Here is a 19,616-nt window from a genome sequence, read left to right on the forward strand (position 1 = left end):
TTTAATCACGCAATTCTCACTTCATTGTTTACCGTATTTCATTTATGTATGTTGCTTTTCCATTTTCCATCCAGTTCATGGATCGTCTGAAGCTGCTCTTGATGCCTCTAAAGCACCAGCCTGATTTTATCTATCTGCGCCACGTCCCGCTGCGCAGGGTCCATCTGTTCACATTTCTGCAGGTGGTTTGCTTAGCCCTACTCTGGATTCTTAAGTCAACTGTGGCCGCTATCATATTCCCTGTCATGGTAGGTGATGTTCTCCTTTGCCTTTTCCAGCCACACCTCTGTTCTGTAGCCTGGGCCTTCCCCACATGGGCATACTCTCCCACAAACAGGCAAATCAAATCCTCTGACTGTAAAAGCCCTACCTTAGAACTCCACGCTCCATTCATTGTGCTGATGTAAGATTACACAGGGTGAACGTTCTCCACATTCTCTCAGGTGCTGTGGCTGCCTTTACATAAATCCTCTGGAGGGGAAAGCAAGCCTCAAAAGTTAATTTTTTGCCAGAAAGGTGTAGTTAGTTTTGACCGCTCCTGGCTGCCAAGGTTAGATTTGCTGTGTTTTCTCCTTGAGCTGCATGAATGAATGAGTGCATAGTTTTCCTTTTTCAGTCCACACTAAGTACTGTACAGAAAACGTCTCCCTTACTTTTCAGTAACACAAACTGACAAATGAAAATGAAGTGGTAGGGCTGATCTCACTGCTCAGAGAAACGCCAAGTGGAGGGAAGGATTCGCACAATCAAGAATGAGAAAGAGATTCTCTTTTTCTTGGAGCTTGAGTAAAAAGGCAAGGATGTTGATTCACATGTTTCACATCTGAGATTGCTAAGAATATCTATAGGATGCACATTGTCTTTCTAACGATGCATGTCAGAATCACGTTAAAAACATTTTCTGGATCCTGAATTATAAATAATTAATCACACAATTATTTCATAAATACACACTGCACAGTCAGTCTGATATGGTATTTCTACATCAAGGAAGGGGAACAGTGAAACAGCTATCTGTGCAATTAGATTATTACTATTCCTAGAGACACAGTTAGGTGCATGTGCCAAATAAGAAATAAACAAGTGGTAAGGGGAATTTGCATATACACTTGGCACGAGGCTCCAAACCAGACCAAGTTCCAAAACCTGCAGCCATTTACTCCAGTGATCACTGGAGTAGTTTATGTCCATAGTATGGGAGCACAGAGCAGACCCTTCTCTGCCTACATACCCCTTCTGTGACTCAGCTAATGTAGCTGGGAGCAATGTAATTTTACAGACAAATGGATCCAGTGTGGCCATAGCAGCATGCCAAGAGACTGTCTCTCTTGGAAATGGGTCAGAATGCTGTAAAGTCAACGCTGTATGAAACTTGCTTATTACATATTGGCCAAATCTCCCCTAGTTTCAGGTTTACTAATGAGTAAAAATTTCAGTTGTGGGTGCAGTTACAAAATTGTAGCGCTTATTTAAGAAAGCAAAATGAAGGAAAGCAGAAAACAAAACAAAGGCATTTAGTCTCTGATACTAGTGAAATGAGAAAAGCTGATTCAAGTGAAAAATGTAAAACATACAAATATTTTTGCTAGGACATATGCAAATATATAAAGATATTAAAAGCAGTTTCTAGTGGCATGCAGTTCCATTGCATTCTCGTGGCTGTATTGTATTGTTGAATGCTGAATTCAAGATCTGAAGACTTCCTCTTTGCCCGTAAGAGAATCTTTACGTTTGCTGAAGTTTGTTATAATTACAGATGTGGCTGGATCTAATGATAAAACCTTAGTTTCTACACTTGAGAGCAGGAAGATTATTAACTTCCAATCTGACTGTGAAGACCTAACCAACAGCCAGCCCCCTGCTTATTTGAAGGGAAAGTACTTTTAATAAAGAGGAAATTTATAATGAAATAATGATGGGTGCTTCCATGGCATCTTTCCACTCCCTGCGTAATTTTTCACTTCTGAACCCCACTTAAATTATGTAAGTCAAAGTTTGAGATCCATTTTGAGGGATAATTTCTGCCATTGATCTTCATCACTTGGAGCAAACTGTTCTGTCTTAAAATCTGTCTTCTGTTGCTAGGAATGGATGATATCTTTTCATAACCAAGTTGAGTTTTCATTCTGCACTGCACCCGTTAGTAGAGTGTACGTGTAATCTTGGTATGCATCTGTTGGTGATGCTAAATTTCAGCATAGATGTAGACACCCATTTCAGACATGTCCCTTATTTTTTTCCCCAGTGCTTTAGATGCCAGTCTTACCCAGAAAAAAGCTTTTCCTTCAGTTTCTTGCAGACAATCCTAGCAAATTTAATACTGTAAAATCTGAAGGCCACTGTCTAGTTTTTAAAGAATTGTTCTATCTGGAGAAATGACAAGAGAAAAAGAAAGTAAAGAAAATTACTCAGGATGCCCTTGTGAACATGCATATATGTAAGTTAAATCCCCAAAGTGGATGAAAATACTCATTTTGGGCCTCTCTAGTTAATTATTTTGCTTGATACTGGTCAGCAGGAGGTTAAAGATGACTTCTGTCTTTACAGAAGCTGTAAGTGATTACATTACTGTTCCTGTATGTTGCTTCTGTTTAATCTGATATGAAATACTGCTGCTTGAGGCCTGACCCAGTTCCACTCGTTGGATTTTCAAGGTGAACAACTGAAATAGCTGAATTACCTTGTTCTCTACGTGTTCTTTTACAACCAGAATTCAAGTGTTTTGAGTTAAAAAGTAGCACGAACAGGTATGCACAGAATGTTTCCAATCAAAACTAAAATGTGTCCGAGTGAAAAGTCCCTCTCTGCCTTTTCAGATCTTGGCACTTGTAGCAGTCAGAAAAGCCATGGACTACCTCTTCTCCCAGCATGACTTAAGTTTTCTTGATGACGTCATTCCAGAAAAGGACAAGAAAAAGAAAGAGGATGAGAAGAAGAAGAAAAAGAAGAAGGGCAGTCTGGACAGTGACAATGAGGATGTAAGGAACTTCTCTGCTTTTTTTTAAAAACTATTCTGGGGATGGTGGTTTCCCCATCCTCTTTTGAAGCAAACCAGCACAGTCCTTACCTGTTGCAGCAAATGAGCCCCAAACAAAACTTTTTCAACACTGCCTTCCCTTTTCCAGGCATCAGCAGCCTGTGGTAGGTGGAACTTGCATTGCCAAAAATGCGATCACACTTTCCACAAGAGCCCAAAATATCTGTTGACATGTTATGTTCTTTACTAGAATACCTTGTGTCATCCAGTCTAGTTCATCTTCCCCTCCCTCCGCCTTTCTCCCCTGATTGTCTCTTATGTTTTAGGGGCAGAAGGGTTTTCGCAAGCAGCTCTGATGCTTCTGAAAACAGCCTGTTTTGTTCTCTTTTCTAATTACTCTTTTTAAAAGCACAAAAAGTTAAGACTTGTCATGTTTCAGGAGAGGCTTTGTTGTCTGTTGTTAATACATTTAAATAGCATACATGCCTTTTATGCAGTGTATTCTACTCTTTGCTTCTATCTCAGGTTGCAGTATGTATATACCTATAGAAACTGTAACTTATTTTGCTAACGTCAATACTAAGTGTGGTGACCTGATTAGACCAGATCTATGTGCCTTAGAAAATGATACTTTTTATTGTAGATGTAGTAAAATGAAATGTGGTACTTGTGCCTTCAAACATTTTCCTACCCAGACATCATGGGAACTCAAATTCTATAAACTTAAATGAAAGTGGTGAACACACTGATTACAGAGAATTTCATATAGAAAGTGTGAACTTCCATTGGAGAGCTGACTGCATCAGTCTGCATCATTTTTTGCTGGATGACTGTGTACGAAGGAAACTAAGCTTCATTAATTATGAGCTACACAGAGGACACTGACACAGCATCAGTAGTTCTGCTTGTGTGATTTCCTGAGTTAATGAAAAAAGACTTTTGATGTGATTTAGACAAAGATCACCTGAAGCTGGAAAATACCACATATATACAGAGCAAGAGAAATAAATGAGAAGGCATCATGCCTTGGGAGGAAAAGTTAGCTGACCCATTCTTGTACATTCAACCTAGCTCAATAACCTGCAGCCAGGAATACCCAAGTTTTGAAGTCTTGTGTTGTACGACAGAGAAACAGCAACATCAGTTGTTTGCCTGCTTGCTCCCTGGCCTTTTTAGTTGATGCAAAGTGGGTAACAGCAACCTCAGGAAAAGGATATTCCTGAAAAAGTAGCTACTGGGTCAGTGTTATTTCCCAGAAGCATTTTTTGCAGTGAAGCCTTAAGGAGAGTGCAAGCAAGCCATGGTTAGCTGTGGGAAGCACTGCTGCCACCACACTGTGAGGTGACAGTACAGCAGAACAGTCCTGCAGCACTTCTGCTGTTTCTACTGTGTATCATCTGTATCTTTCCTGTACTGAGCAGAATCGCCACAGTAGCCCTATTTATGCAGACAGTTGGGTTAGATAATAAGTCCTGTGTCTTCAAGTGTAATATGGCAGCTCCAAGAGTTCCTTCAGATCATTCTGATGCTTGGCCTTACTCGAGGTAGGCAGGACAGAAAACACAACCCATGACCCAGATGGAGAACACGCTGGAGCTCAAGTCCCTTACGTGACAGCTGTGTTAGAGGCAACAAAGTCCAGCTATTCCAGTGAGAAAATATACAGTGGCCTTTCTTCAGAGAATATATGCTCTATAATGCAGGAAATATTCGCAAGAGTCAAAACTAGGAATTTTGTAGTGAGGGTGCGGTGATATAGGAGGTAGCTTGGATCCACTGCTCATTAAATCAGGCTGAATCCCAACTGTGAAGATTGGTCCTTATTTCAGACAGCAAACTCCCCTTTCCCTTCCTTCCTAGAAGGCACTGACCACTAGACTACTCTGTTCCTGCACTCTTCTATCAGGAAGTCCTGAGGACACATTTCTTAGCAGTACAGGTCCTGCTGAGACTTTCAGCTCATGTCTGTATGACTAATAGGGAAGGCAGAAGCTTCAAGCATCAGGAAAGCTGTCACCTAAGAACATGCTGATGAGACCCAAGACTTGTACGTTATGGGTATCACATCAACAGGATACCACATGAGCACACTCCCACGTTGTTCCTCTCAGCTGTGGGAGACAACATAAGAAATGCTTTTTCTCTTCTATTACTCCAGTGAAACAGGATGTAAAAATTCTGACACTAATGTTTCAATAGTGTGCCTTCATCTGTAAGCTACCTCACCCCAGGATATGCGCATTTACGTACTACCGTGTGTAGAAAGGTGTTCCTTGCACAGGCTCCCTTTTCATTTCAATGGCTGTCACTCCTCCAGCATGTGGAAAGCCAAGGTCAAGGGTTTCCTTCAGTAGATTTGTATGATTCAAAGAAGATGTCCTGCTGTATGTACTGAAAAGTCAGCAAAGGTTTGACTCAATTCCTTCATTATGATTGATCTGAATCCAGCAGCATAGTATCCTGAGCCATGTCTCCTGTATATCTGGTGTATTTTAAACTTCCTAGGCTTTCAGGTACAGTACTCAATCAACTGGGTAACAGAATTTATGCAAAATGTTCTTTCTTAACTGTTCTTGTGTTTTTTTTTTTCCAGCACTTGCTTTTGCCAGCTTCCTGAACATAAAGCATTTGGTGTTATTGGTTTGATTATTTTCACCCTTTCCATTCCAGAAATATGCCTCTATAAAATTAGTACTGTGGGGTTTTACAGGCATTCTACTGATAAGAGTTGAGAGAAGAGAATTGCTGGACGTTGTAAATTCAAGTGGTGTTATGTAAACAAGCACAGCAAAAACAGCATTAACAGAGACCACTCTCTGGCATGAGTTAGGATTTACTATTAGTTCTCAGTGAGTGTTTGCTGGCAGTCAGGGAAGCAAGAAAGGAGCTGCAAAGAAAGTTTTTCAGTAACTTGGTGAAAATTACAGCCACTAATTGCTGGATTTACCTAAGCTTGTGTGTAGTGGAAAGTTCAATTCTGTCTCAGATTTAATGTCCAAAATGCACGATCCAGGAAGCGCCAGCCAATTTTTTAAAAATACACTGGGATGTTATATTTAGTTCAAGAATCAGAAGTGATGTGTGGTAGCCTCTTTTCCCCTTTAGAGCACTTTCGCCAACCACAGGCATTTTCTCTATCTCTTTTTTTCTTTTTACATGGTCAAGTTTAAAGCAGATGGAGCATGAGCATTCCCATTCCACAGATCTTTTATTTATTAGCAGCAGAATAGTGATATGTTGGACAGATTACTCAACTCTTAGCTCGCTTACAACATAGCTCCAAATGGATGGGAGTTCTGGTATGGCTTTATTGCCTCCGTGTCTTTTTAAAATTTATTTGAGCTATAGCTTATATATAGCTTTGTAAAAAATAAGTAATGTGCATATATATGCACACATCAGAGGAAACGTTTCGGTAGTGGAATACACACAGTATTGCACTGGATGTCTATAACATTAAAAAACAAACAAACAAATGAAAAAAAAAACAGAAAAGAAAACTAAAAAGAAAACCCAGGAGAGAGATTTTTCTGGCTTCTGTAATGTTTTCCTACTCTGACTTTTAGGTCTAATTCCCCCCAGTGCTGTGTTATACTTCATGTTTTGTCTAGTTCTCTCCAGAAATAAAGCTAGGTTAACATTTCTGGCACACATCACCTGGCGTATATCACCTTAATTTCTTTGCCAAGTCAAACAGTATCAGCCCTTCTTTGGTTACGATAAACTGTTTTATAAAAAAAAAAAAAAAATTAAAAGCCAAGTAATTCAGCACCTTCTAAGTACAAGCAAGTGGGTTATTATTGGAACCAGTGGGACACAGTGGGGACTCGATGGTCATAGTGTGCTGATAATTTGAGCAAAAGCTCACTGACTTGAGCAGAAAGCTATCTTGGAGAAAGGTTTGCTAATGTACAAGCTTTTCTCTGCACTTGCAACTCTTCTTGAACAGTCTGCCATATCTCCTGTGTGGCCAGATTACATGAATTTTCAAAAGAACCCTGGATTTGATGAAATATCTTATTGTAAGCACAGGTATAATTGGGACTAGGTCTGACTTTATTTAAGTAACAAGTAGAAAGAGGAGTTGAAACAATGGAAGTTAAAGATCGTCTGCCTGACACTTCCTTGTAGAGCAGTTTGGAAGGAGAAAAAAATATAGAGATTGTCCAGCTATAATTTACAGGAATCACAATAGGATAAAACTTTTTGGTGAGATTTCTCAGAAGCCAGTGCCCTATCATTTCTGCCAACAAATGCATGTTTAATCCATTTTTATTTCTTGTAGTCAACCCCAGGCTGACTCAGGTTGTGTCTCACAAACTGGTAGCATAGGAACTGGGGAGGTGGAGAGAGGAAAAGATAACGCTTAGTTAGATAAGATTGTTCTTTCAGTCTGCTTTACTTCCATAGCGTGAAGAAAGAGGGAAAGTGAGGTGCAAGAGGGATCAAGTTTAAAATCAAGAGGCCATCAGCTGGGCTACAGAATTCCTTCTTTTTCTTTCATTTTTCTCCTAATTTCTACAGAAATTATGTGAAGGATAATATTAATTTATGGGTGACATTCAGAGAGCAGTGGAAATTTTCTAAGAACTTCTACACGTTTCTTTCACAGTCTGACTGCCCCTACTCAGAAAAAGTCCCAAGTATTAAAATACCAATGGACATCATGGAGCAGGAACCTTTCCTAAGTGATAGCAAACCTGCCGACAGTGAGTAGAACTAACCTCTTGCATGCCTGCGTGACTCTGACGTGCAGTACAAACTACATATATAAATTATTTTTTTTTAAGCTTTTCTATTATTTCAGATGTGTGGGGTTTTTGTTTGTTTTTAATTTCCAGGTCTCAGATTTATGACAGTATTTGGCTTTGTTTTTATGTATTCTTTTTTCTTTCCAAAATCTGTGTTACTTCTTTTGGTGCCTCCAGCTTAAACTGCTTTTGTCCAGCTATGTTTCGTGATAACTTCCTTTCTCCTCCTCTCTGTAACTTCCCCATCCCCTCAGTCCATTTCTGACCTTTGCCATTTTATGTTAAATTTGCTGATGGTTTGCATTTATTTTTCCTGAGTCTATTGCTCTGGATTTGCAGCATGTCTAAACTGCATCTCTGTCCTGCTACTGTTTATTTCCTTAGGTTCCAAGCAGTTGCAAAACTCAGCACTTTAAAAGAATAATTAAGCATGTCATTGATTCATATTATTCATTACACTGACAAGGCAATGATCATTTGACCTTTAACACATTCCCCTTCTTAGGTGACTTGCTTTTGTGCTATTGCGTCTTTTTAATTTCTTAGGTTAATATCATGGAATCAAGGAATTGTAGGGGTTGGAAAGGACCTCTAGAGATCATCCAGTCTAAATTCCCTACAATAGCATGTTCCCTTACAGTAGGTTGTACAAGAAAGCTTCCAGGAGGGTTTTGAATATCTCCAGAGAAGGAACCACAGCCTCTCTGGCCAGCCTGTTCCAGTGCTATGTCATACTCAAAGTAAGGAATTTCTTTCTCATGTTTCAATGGAAATTCCTGTATTCTAGTTTTTGCCTGTTGCCCCTACTCCTGTCATTGGGCACCACCAAAAATAGCTTGGCCCCATTCTCTTGACACCTGCCCTTCAGAGATTTCTAAGCATTGATAAGATCTTCCTCTCAGTCTCTTCCAGACTGAAAAGTCCCAGATCTTTCAGCCTTTTCTCATAGGGGAGATGCTCCAGGCCCCCAGTCATCTTTGTGGCCCTCCAGTGGACTCTCTCTAAGAGTTCCCTGTCTTTCTTGAACTGTGGAGCCCAGAACTGGACACAGTACTCCAGATGTGGCCTTACCAGAGCAGAGTAGAGGGGGAGGAGAACATTGACATTGACATGCTGGCCGTGATCTGTTTAATGCACCCCAGGGTCCCATTGACCTTCCTGGCCAAAAGGGCACACTCCTGGTTCATGGTCAACCTGTAATCTACCAGGACACCTTGGGCGTCCTCTGCATAGCTCCTTTCCATCAGTTCAGCCCCTAACCTGTACTGGTGCATATGGTTATTCCTCTCCATCCATAGGACTGTACGCTTGCCCTTGTTGAACCCTCATCAGGTTCATCTCTACCCAACTCCCCAGCCCACCTCTCTGAACGGTATCACAGACGTCTGGTCTGTCAGCCACCCTCCCAGTATTGCACTGTCAACAAACTTGCTAAGAGTGGACTCTATCCCTTCATCCAGGTCACTGATGAAGATGTTGAACAATACCAGATGCTGTACTGGTGCTTGGGGAACACTGCTAGCTACAGGTCTCCAACTAGACTACGCCTTAATTTTCAGTCTCTTTCACTTATCATATCATAGTCTTTTAAGAGAGAAATCAGAAATAACAACTGACATGATCTTTTTTGCCTTTGCAGCGACTTCTGACAATATTATGAGCAGTGGGCTCAGTCTTGAGATAAATATGCTGTTTTGTCATGAGATGGGAACAAAGAAGCACAAATGATAACAGTAAATCAGTACTGCTGCATTACTGGTGATAAGATTTCTAGGAATAAGACCTGGAAAAACCAATCTTTAGATTCCTTAAGTAGGATTTGTGTTTAGGAGTTGGTCCCTAACTATCCTGGCTTTTGGTGGTGGCATTTGGCAACCTAAGCATTGCATTGTGTTTTTAGATAAACGAACACTGAAGAGATTAACATTCTAAAACAAAGCCAAAGAGAAAGAAAATTATTTTACTAATTGTATACTCTCAGTGTATCAACCTTGAGCCTAACAGATCATCTTCATTTTTCTGTGAAAATGCCCTGATATGCTTAAACCAAGTTTGCCTTAAATGTTGTTGCACAGGATCTTATGATTGGGTACACTGTTCATCAGGGCTGAAATAATTAGGGAAATGGTAATACTTCTGCCACAAACCTGTTTGTTGGAATGCCCTTTCAGACAACATGGGATAAGACAACCATGGGCCAAGCAACAGTTTGTTTATATATGTGTACAGTATTATGATTCTGAAATTGATTTGTCAGCTTTTATTTAGTAACAATGAAAAAAAAATACTAAAATCAGGCTCTTGTTCTAGAAAAAGTAGCTGGAATCCATCCACACCATGGTCTCACCCTACTCACTCAGTGCTCTGAGACTCAAAGTATATTAATAATAATACTAATAGCATTTAGTACTTAAGCATATTTTGCATCTTCAGAGTGCTTGACAAATAATTTACCCTTCAGCTACTAAGGCAAAGAAGTGAATTCCAGCTGTTTCTCAGTGCAAACACAAAATTCATTTTTTACTCTTTAGCTTCCCTTCAGCAATAGCAAGAATAAAATTATTATTGAGAAAGAGTACATTTCACCACGCTGGTCAGGAAATGAATGTGATTACAGGCAACAAGCCACCTGTTTTCACGCAAGGAGTTTGGATGCTACAGTGGGGAACACAGGGTAACTAAAGTTGTAGATGAAAGGTAAGTATCAAGATGTAAATGTGCTGAAAGGAGTCCAAGAAACAGAGTAATTTTTCTGAGATGGAATTTGGGAATTTCCCAACTTTGTGTGCCCAAGCCCTGATTGAGGGATTCCTAACTCCTTTTTGTCAGGCAACTCTAAGCACCAAACAGACACAGAAATGCTCCCGCCTCAACGCTGGGCTGAGACGAGCTTTGCGGTGTCTTGTGGCTTCCCCCGGGAAGCATACTTGAGGTGGACACCCTTTGCTAGGCTGCAGTGCAGGCCTGGTGAATACAGTGAGTTTTCCCCATGGGCTGTTTACTTGGAGCAGCTTAGCGGCTTCTTTTGTGGCAGCTAAGTGGCAGCTAAGTGACTGCTCGTGGCTGTACAACTGCATATGCAGTTGTGTGTCTGCATGCAGCTGAATGCAGCTCACAGGGCAGTCCCTGCAAATGAATCACCGTTGTTTTGGCAGTTCAGGTTCTGTATCTTGGAGGAGAGACTTAACTTTATTATTTTCATTTACAAGCTGTGAACTCCATATAGCAGGAAATCAGCAGTTAAAAACACTACTAAATACATGTGAGAGTTTGTTGGGCTTAAGAAACCATCTGTGCTGCATGCAATGACAAAAAAGATCTTTTCTCTCCTTCCTGACAGAAGAAAAATCACCAACATTCCTTGAACGCCATACGTCGTGCTGATAAAATTCCTTTTCTTCAGTCACACACTATGCCAAGGTAAGTACTTGTAAAATGCAATTTGCATGTGCCACAGTGTACCAAAATTCTACAAGGCGAAGTCCCTATCTGCCTACCGGAAACTCTTAGAAAACACTTGGAGAGAATTTCTAATGTGCAGTTGTTACATCCTAACTTAATTCCCAGCATGGCCTTACAATGCAGAGAGAGTGACAAGCTTACCTAAGTACTCTGCTGGCCTTATGTTGAACCCCAGCTGCAGTACTCATGCCTGTTTTGGGGTCCAAATCAGAAAAAATTTCTGGAACAACTGGGAAAAATCTTGAAAAACATGTCTACAGGGGAAAAAATTAAATGACTTAAAAATTTGTAAACTTATGTAGGCAATTAGTTTTGTGAAGCGCAAGTGCTGGATATGTGGAGCTCCTCTGTTAACAAAATCAGTAGGCTTACTCCCTGATATGAGCAGTGTTTGGGCCAATTCATTAAAATAAAATTACGTGATGCACAGGCCTATCTATTCTGGTACCAAAGAGAGCTTTATATTACCAGTGCCCATCTGAGTTATTTATTCTGAAACTACCAGTTTCAGAAAGCTGTATTGTACTGGCCTGTGCTGATACACTTGGTACTGGGAGTTGAGCATTTTCTCCATTTCTAGATGTGACACCATGCTGTGCCCAGTAAGTACTAGGATCTGCAGTTTTCGAGGAGTAAACCAGCTGCCACTCTGTTTTTATAATTTTTTTTCTCGGAGTTGTAGAGTTTTTCAGGAACTGATCCCTCAGAAAATGTGCTCTTCAGAATTCAGCTGAGCGCTGCAGAGCGCATCAAGCATTACTAAAATGCATGACGTTAGTCCATACACTTACCTACCTTGCCTTCTTTTTCTTCGCAGCCCTCCACGAACTCCAGTAAAAGTTGTGCCTCAAATTAGAATAGAACTTGAGCCTGAAGACAATGGTTATTTCTGGAGGAGCAAGGGAACAGAAACTACTTTGTAATTTGTCTGTCTGTTAAGTCTTATATGGAATTTATTTTGTCACTAGCCAAATATTACAATGCTCTCTGCTCCCCACCTGCATAAGTAAATGAGACATTCTGTGCTCCTCGCTCCACCCTTATCCCCCTGCAGATTTCCTCTTATTTATCCCCACCCAATTTTTCCACTTTGACCAAGACTCATTTTTGCCTTCTCTGTTGCTTAGACATGCACGCATCTCATTTTCAAGCAGAGGGCAGAAGTATTAAGGATATAATATAATACTTTTGTGAAATGTCAGGAGAACTGGCATAACTTTAGTTGTGAATCAGTGTTTGTTTGTTTGTTGTTGTCTGGCAGAACAAAACTGACCTCCAGGCTAATTCAATGTCTTTATTACACTGCTCTAAGATGCTGGAAAGTGCTGCTAATACTAACTTGCTCTTAAAGCCTGTACTCATAGTAACACAGGAAGGAAAACTAAAAGGTACTTCACTCCCAGCACAGACAAACTATTGCCATCGCTGTAGCACGTGTTTTGAAATGTCCCTTTCCTATGCAATTTTTTTTTTTAAAAACACTTTAATGGACTTAATCTGTCAGGTACATTGAAGAGTGTTATTTTCCTAGATTATTTTGTTTAAATTATGGGGGCCTAACCTATGACTTTTTTTTTTTGTCAATTTTTTTAACCTTTTTTTTAATTACTGTAAAGAAAAATGAATTTTTCCTGCAGCAGGAAACATATAGTTTTGAGTAGTTCTACCTCTTATTTCTAGATGCCAGGCTTTCTGTAAAAATGTATTGTACCATATATAATGTGATTTTTACAAAAAAGAAAAAAAAAAAATACACAATCTCCAGGACATGGTGTAGGGCTGGATCAGTTTTGTTAACACGTACTCTAAAGCTTCTGTTTTACTTAGGGTTATTTTGTTTTTTATGAATAATCTAACTTCACTATGAAGGAGATGGGATATAACTTAAATCTCTCATGATCTAGGAAGAGTCTTAAGTGTACTGTTGGTAAGTTAAATACTGACTGGTTAACAGTGTCAGTGGACGATGCTGATTGTATTCATTTTGTTGATTTCCTATGCAGTATTGTTAGAATTCTTTCATGTGAAACATCCGCGTGTGCACGTGTGTGTATGTGTGCAAGTGGAAACACCCTGTGTGCAGTTGAGACACAAGATCTAGATCCTCCTCGAGAACTGACAGTGCCCAGGCATTGCCTTCTGTCATGTACAGAATTTATTCTTACACCTTGACTGATTGGCACTCTGCCAGGTAAACCAAACCTTCTGTACACGATGCCATATCTGTAGCAAATCAGCAAGGCACAGTGACACAGGTTTTTGGTTTTAAATCCAGCAAGCATCACCATTTTCTCTGCTGTGGGTATACAGTGAACTTGAGTATGCATATATAAAATAGCATTTGGGAAACTGGCCTTCCCCAGCACATTTATTTCAAGTGTGAGGATTTCATATGACACACTGCAAAGGCTTCGCTTTAAAAATGAAGCTCCCTGCAGTGAAGCATGCCAGGGACTGAAGCAGCAGTGAGAGCAGGTGCCCAGCAGCAAGAGAGGAAGGGACAGTCCCTAATAGCCCTCAGGGCTGGGCATTAAAAAACACACTTGCAGAAACTGTTTTGTAATGCCTAACACATGGCTTTGTTTCATTTTTTTTTCCTACCGTAGCAAAGATACTGAATAAAAAAGTAGAGCTTAGCGGCTTCCACACCTGTTGTGAAGAAACCAAAGTCCATGTTGATTAAGGAAATAGGATTTCATCACGGTGCTGAGAGACCTTATATGCCAAATTTTAGCATCCACAAGCTAGTAACAACCACATCAACAATCAGAGCTGCAAACTAGGACTCTTTTTTTTCCCAGATACTAGTTCTGGTTCAAAGATGCAATTATATGGACTATAATAATATTATCGTTTTTATATTATTTGCACAGTCTTGTGCAAGTGCTCGTTGCTAAACAAAGAGGATTGAGTTGCAGAGGAATTGGCACAGCACACACACATGCACACACACGTACATTCCCCAGCTTGTTACCAAGGAATCTAAATTTGTGCTTACCTAACATTTTTGTTTACTGTGAGAAAGCAGTGCAAGAAGAAGGGAGAGCAGCTGTTCCTTTTTGCTGTGCCTGAGATATCAGCATCCCATAAATGCAGCCCAAACCTGATTCAAAAAGAGTGAGGAGCTATCTGAAGCAGCCAGAAAAGCAGCCACTGTGTGATCCCTTCTGCTGCCTGCTAGGATTAGCTGGAGGACAGAGAACCTGGGAAGTACAATGCTATCATGTAGAAAACTGTTTTAATTCCTTGGTGAAAGAAAGTCGCAGACTACCAAAGGGGAAACAGGCTCAAGTGTCATCATGTACACAGTACATGTGAGCTTTTATGTTTTGCCCAGACACTTTATTTGTAGAAATCCAAATAAGGAAAGATCAGCATAGATTAATACAGAGGAAAAGATTTCCATAAGAGAGCACTGACAAAAGAACCCTCCCTCCACCTACAGTATGCTCAGAATGCAGCACTGCACACATGCATATGCGCACACACACACACCATGCATCCTTTCATCTGCTATTACCTGGTGATTTGTCTTCACAGAAATGAGGTCTTCCACTTTTGAACCATGTTAAACGTACTTGAAATGTATTGACTGCTGATCTAGATCTTTCTTTTTTATTTTTTATGTTAACAGATGAGCTGTTGTACAGAGGGTAGCATTGTTTAAGGGATGGGACAAAGAATGCTGTAGTTTTTCATGTCAAAAACAATTCTGGATGGAGACAGAAGCTGGAAAATTTTCATTTCCTGCTTCCTGACAACAGCATTTTGTGGAAGGTTGTGTGTCCTTTCTATTTTTTTTCCTTTAAAAAAATTAACCACAAGGACAGCAAGCAAGAGCTCTGCTGGCACTGAGAGATGGAAGGCAGTGAAAAGCAGCTGCCTAATAGCATTTGATAGGCTGATGTCACCACAAGGTGAGTTTCACTGCACCTTGTAGGCCTTGTGACAACAAAACTAAAACTAATTTTGGTTCAGAATTGGACATTTGGTGAGAAAAGCCTGGATAAGCACTTTTGGTTTCTGGGAAGGCTCTTCTGAAATCAGAAGAGTCCATTAAAAAAACGAAAAAAAAACAAAATTCCCCCAAACAATTTCTCTTACAAGTCCTACAAAAACAGGTACCAACTGAGAGCAGAAATCCTGCCATAACCCAGTGAAATCAAACGAACTGCAGATAGCTTTGTCCCAGGCCCATGAAAATGGTGACTGTCTGCCTCTGTGGCCACTAATTATTTGTTGTCAAGGTTGACATATATTTGTATGCATTACTTTTTTTTTTTTTTTCCTTGGAATCAATACGCACTTTCAGATACTTTTATTATTTTTAATTCTCTTAAGTCTGTATTTGCTTTGGAAGAAAGAATAAAGAATTAATGTAAAATGAAGTGGATCAAGATGGTGGAACAGAAACGAAAAAAGCAGAAAACATTTCAATATATTAAATTTTTTTCCACTAATATAAAACATGAAATTCCTTATAACATAGTATTTTACAGTTTTATGAAGCTTTCTATTGTGACTTTTATGGAATCAAAAGATGAAGATGATGAGATATTTTAGCATTTATATTTTTCAAAATTAAATGTATACTGAAAATAAAGTAACTTTATGCATTTATTGGAGAGTTGTGTGTTTTTTGGTTTTAATTTTATCTGTTCCGTTTGTTTTGACTGAAAGAAGATTCCTAGATCACCATTGTCATTGTTACCATTGCTAAGGCCAAATGTCTGGCAGGTCTCTGGATGGAGAGGGTATTCAAAAAGGTCCCACCAATTCATGTAGGGAAACACGGGACCAGCCTTTATAAACACAAAGAGATTTGGGATATATGGCTCTGTAAGAGTGAGCTAACAACAGATGTACTCCCTTGAAATAATTTACTGAAGCTTTTTGAGGAACGAAATATAACTTTGTTGAGAAATGAAAGTTGAAAAGACATATCTCCATCTGAGACTGAGATTTTTGTCTTCTCTTGGGAGCAGCCTCACTTCTCAGCAGAGACTGCTGGTCGTGGATGGGAATCAGCAAACCAGGGCAGCTGTCAATTTCACACACCCTTCACAGAGGTTCAACATACTTCATAGTGCTAGCATTTTTAAATTTGCACTTACCCAGATGACCATTCTCTGCAGGAGTCAGCGTGTTCCTGTTATGAAAATGAGGAAAAAATAAGTAAATACATACTAGGTAGTAACAAAAAGGAAGACAGCTACAAATCCCAGCCTAGTACAAGTTGTTGTTTTTTTTCCCCCTTGTGGTTTTTTTTGTTTTGTTTTGTTTTTGTTTTGTGTTTTGTGTGTGTGTGTGTGTGTGCATGTGGGGTAGGTGTTCTTCCTTACTAGGAAGTATGTGCAAAGCATGGTCAGCAAGGTGCTGATGGAGGTAGGATCTCCTGAGGTTCTCTCTAACAGAGCACAGGGAGCTGAGGCATCTCCTGTTCCTTCCCCTTGCCAAGCAACTATATAAAGCTTGCTAAAAATACCACTTGCTCCTTTTATAGAAAACAGCTTGCACAGGTTAACTTACGTAATGGCTTTGGGCTAAAGCAGCTTAGAGTGCACTGCTCACATATTGCTGGGCCATCTACACTGCAGGGATGCTGTTGATCTGCCAGAAGAGAGCTGTAGGGATAGTGAGCACAAATTACCCCATCGGTTAAATGAACACATCAGTGGTAGCCTTACCCAATACCTTCTGTATCCCTATTTTCTTCTTGCACCCTTAGCAGCATGGCCACCCTCCTGTAGTGCCCCAATGGGGCTGCTTCTATCGCACCATCTCCTTGGCTCCGGCGTTTAACACGGCTGGGAGAGTACTAAATTATTCTGCATATTTTTAGTAAAGCAGTTGGGGTGTTAGGATTGCAATGACTTGTTTGGCAAGTCTTATGTCACATACTGAATAGTGGAAACGGTACAGAAACATCCAATTTGGTTCCCTCTCTGTATGAGGAGACATCGAATTAAGCGGCCATCCCAGTGGTTTGAAACTGTAAAGCAGCACTGACTCCTATAGAAATGTAATCTCCTTCTGCCACAAAAAGAGGTGTTGCCCTTAGAACACAAATATATGTTTTAAGCTAACTTACTCAGTAAGGAACACCTCGTTTACACAGTGATGACGCTTAAACAAGCTACAAGTCTCTTTTTCTCTCTGCTGCTGCTGTAACATACCTTATCTGGCAGTCTTGATTCAGACAGCAACCAAGCTCTTTCCTTTTAACACACTGGAACCAAAAGCTGTGCACTGTCCAGAGTTCTTCTAATTCCGTCACTATAGTACTTTGTGAACATACCTCAGTCCAGGCACTTCAGGACTCTTGGGACAGTCAGTTGCTTCCCATGCAGGCTATGAAATTATTGCCTGGGGAAATGATTTACTTGCTCCTGCTGAACTCCCTGGGTGGGAGCTGGGTGGCTTTGAGCTGATCCATAAACTGTCTCCACCTCTTGCCAGCCTGCCAGAAATTGCTGATGAACCCTTTTTTGTATGGATTTTGTAGACAAACTACGGAAAGCAAAATAATTCGCTGCTCCTTTTAGACAAGCACTGTACATAATACATAAAAAGAATAAAAATTATAAGGAATTGTGAGCCCAGTTATTTGCTGTTTTTCCACTTGAAGTCAGTGGCACTACAGCAAAGATGTCGTTAGCCTGAAGAGCAAATTCCAGCCTTAAATGCTAGAAAAATTAGTCATTAGCAAAGCAAAAAGCCCAGGGGTTCTGAATTAGCAACACAGGGAGCAGATAAAACCACCAAAGCCTTTTCTTAAAGCTTTTATGGATCTAATATTTTAAACTGATTTAACAAAAAACAGCAATGATAGTTCTTAGCCTGATCTCTGACTATTAAGGTTCACGTACAAGCCAGCACTGATGACTAAATTTTAATCTACTAAAGCAGCAGTGTATGAAGGGATGAGCCTTCAACTGGAGTGGTGGGGAAAGTGCACCAACACTTCTGATGACTAATGTGCAAACTGAGCAAAGCTTATTTTCCCCACATCTTATGTACCTAGCAGGGAAATTAAAAAATGGTTCCCCCGCTCCCCCATTTTTAAGAATCATAGAATGGTTTGGGGTTGGAAAGGACCTTTAAGATTACTTACTTCCAATCCCATGCTATAGGCAAGGACACCTCCTTCTAGACCAGGTTGCTCAAAGCCCTATCCAGCCTGGCCTGGAATGCTTCCAGGGAGGGGGCATTCAGAGCCTCACTGGGCAACCTGTTCCAGTGTCTCACCACTCTAACAGTAAATAATTTCTTCCTTAAGAAAAAAAATACCCTTTCATTTATTGGGTTAACTAACTGATGCTTATGCCTCTTATTTGCAGGAGCCTGAGCTCCACTTAAACTACAACCATTAAAAAATTAAATCTCACATACTTTTTTGTTTAGTACACTCCCAAACACCCAGTTCCCAGCAGCTTACCTGCCTCTAGCAACCACCTGGGGTTAGTGCAAGTTTGCTTGCTTTCCCCAGGTGTTTGCTTGTGGCTAAGCATCAGGTCAGTATCCCATAGTATGCCCAGCAGTGGGCTTGTGTACTCCTATCATGGAAATCTGGCCACAGTGGCTTTCTGTAGCCCATCAGCCTGGTGAGGTTTTTTCAGCACCTTCACCAACCTAATAGCACACTTTTCCTACTGCACCTCTGCTCTTCCCCTGTTAGTAATGTTATTCCTACCACGATACTGCACCTGCAATGAATTGCTGCTTAATTATTTCTACAACAGCAGTGTAATTAGTGTGAATAGCCCTTCTACAGTTAGAGATTACTTAACTTATCAAGCAAACGAGCAATTTCAGATTAGGATGGTGCCTGCTCCTCCACACCTGATAAGTTCTCTACCTACAAGTCACAACGATGCAGATAGCCCTGTGCCTGTTGGGCAGCTCTACTTTTTGAGTCGATGGGTGTGTAAGAAAGCCCCATGCTAGGAATTAATTACATTCATTGTGATCAGTGTGGCTTACAGAATCATTTCCTGGTGAGTTTTAGGTGTTACTCAGAAGTGCCTCGTTTGCACTGAGATGTGTATCAGCATGATGAGTACCAGGAATTTCCTTCAAAGGTGACAGTTCAAGAGTAAAGGTACTACCTTGCAAAAGTAGTTGGTTTTGTTTCCCTGTCTTTGATATACAAACTACACTTCTACCAGTAGCTCTCTGACTTTGCAAGCCATCTTGTTGAAACATGCTGAAGGAGGTGTACTGCTATGCAGATGTGATGTGAGCATGCAGATATTTTAGTGATAAATAAAGACTGCTTTGAGCAGCAAAGATTTAAAAAACAAAACCAAAAACAGTGATTTTGCTTTTTCTTTCAAACCTTTTGAAGTTGGCTATAAAGCCACTGAGACAAAACTGCAGGAGGAAAAGCTGTCTCTCATGTCCTATGCTGCCATCACGGCACAAGG

At 40.3% G+C, this 19,616-nt stretch overlaps 1 protein-coding gene across 4 annotated transcripts in view; it reads left to right on the forward strand.

Moving 5' to 3' along the window:
- The window catches only part of SLC4A4 (solute carrier family 4 member 4), a 221,139-nt gene extending 205,324 nt beyond the window's left edge, over nt 1-15,815 (forward strand). For 3 of the 4 annotated variants that reach the window (XM_085222689.1, XM_085222693.1, XM_085222692.1), the window contains exons 22-26: nt 75-248; nt 2,817-2,978; nt 7,590-7,686; nt 11,069-11,148; nt 12,008-15,815. In XM_085222689.1, the coding sequence (XP_085078815.1) occupies nt 75-248; nt 2,817-2,978; nt 7,590-7,686; nt 11,069-11,112 (477 nt within the window). In that variant the 3' untranslated portion in view covers nt 11,113-11,148; nt 12,008-15,815. Of the gene's footprint in view, nt 1-74; nt 249-2,816; nt 2,979-7,589; nt 7,687-8,368; nt 10,426-11,068; nt 11,149-12,007 lie in introns of those variants that run through there. The other variant, XM_085222690.1, reaches the window with a different exon arrangement.
- The last annotated feature ends 3,801 nt before the right edge of the window (nt 15,816-19,616 follow it).

This window comes from Meleagris gallopavo, chromosome 4 (genome assembly GCF_905368555.1).
Source record: "Meleagris gallopavo chromosome 4, MGAL_WU_HG_1.1, whole genome shotgun sequence".
NCBI lineage: Eukaryota > Metazoa > Chordata > Aves > Galliformes > Phasianidae > Meleagris > Meleagris gallopavo.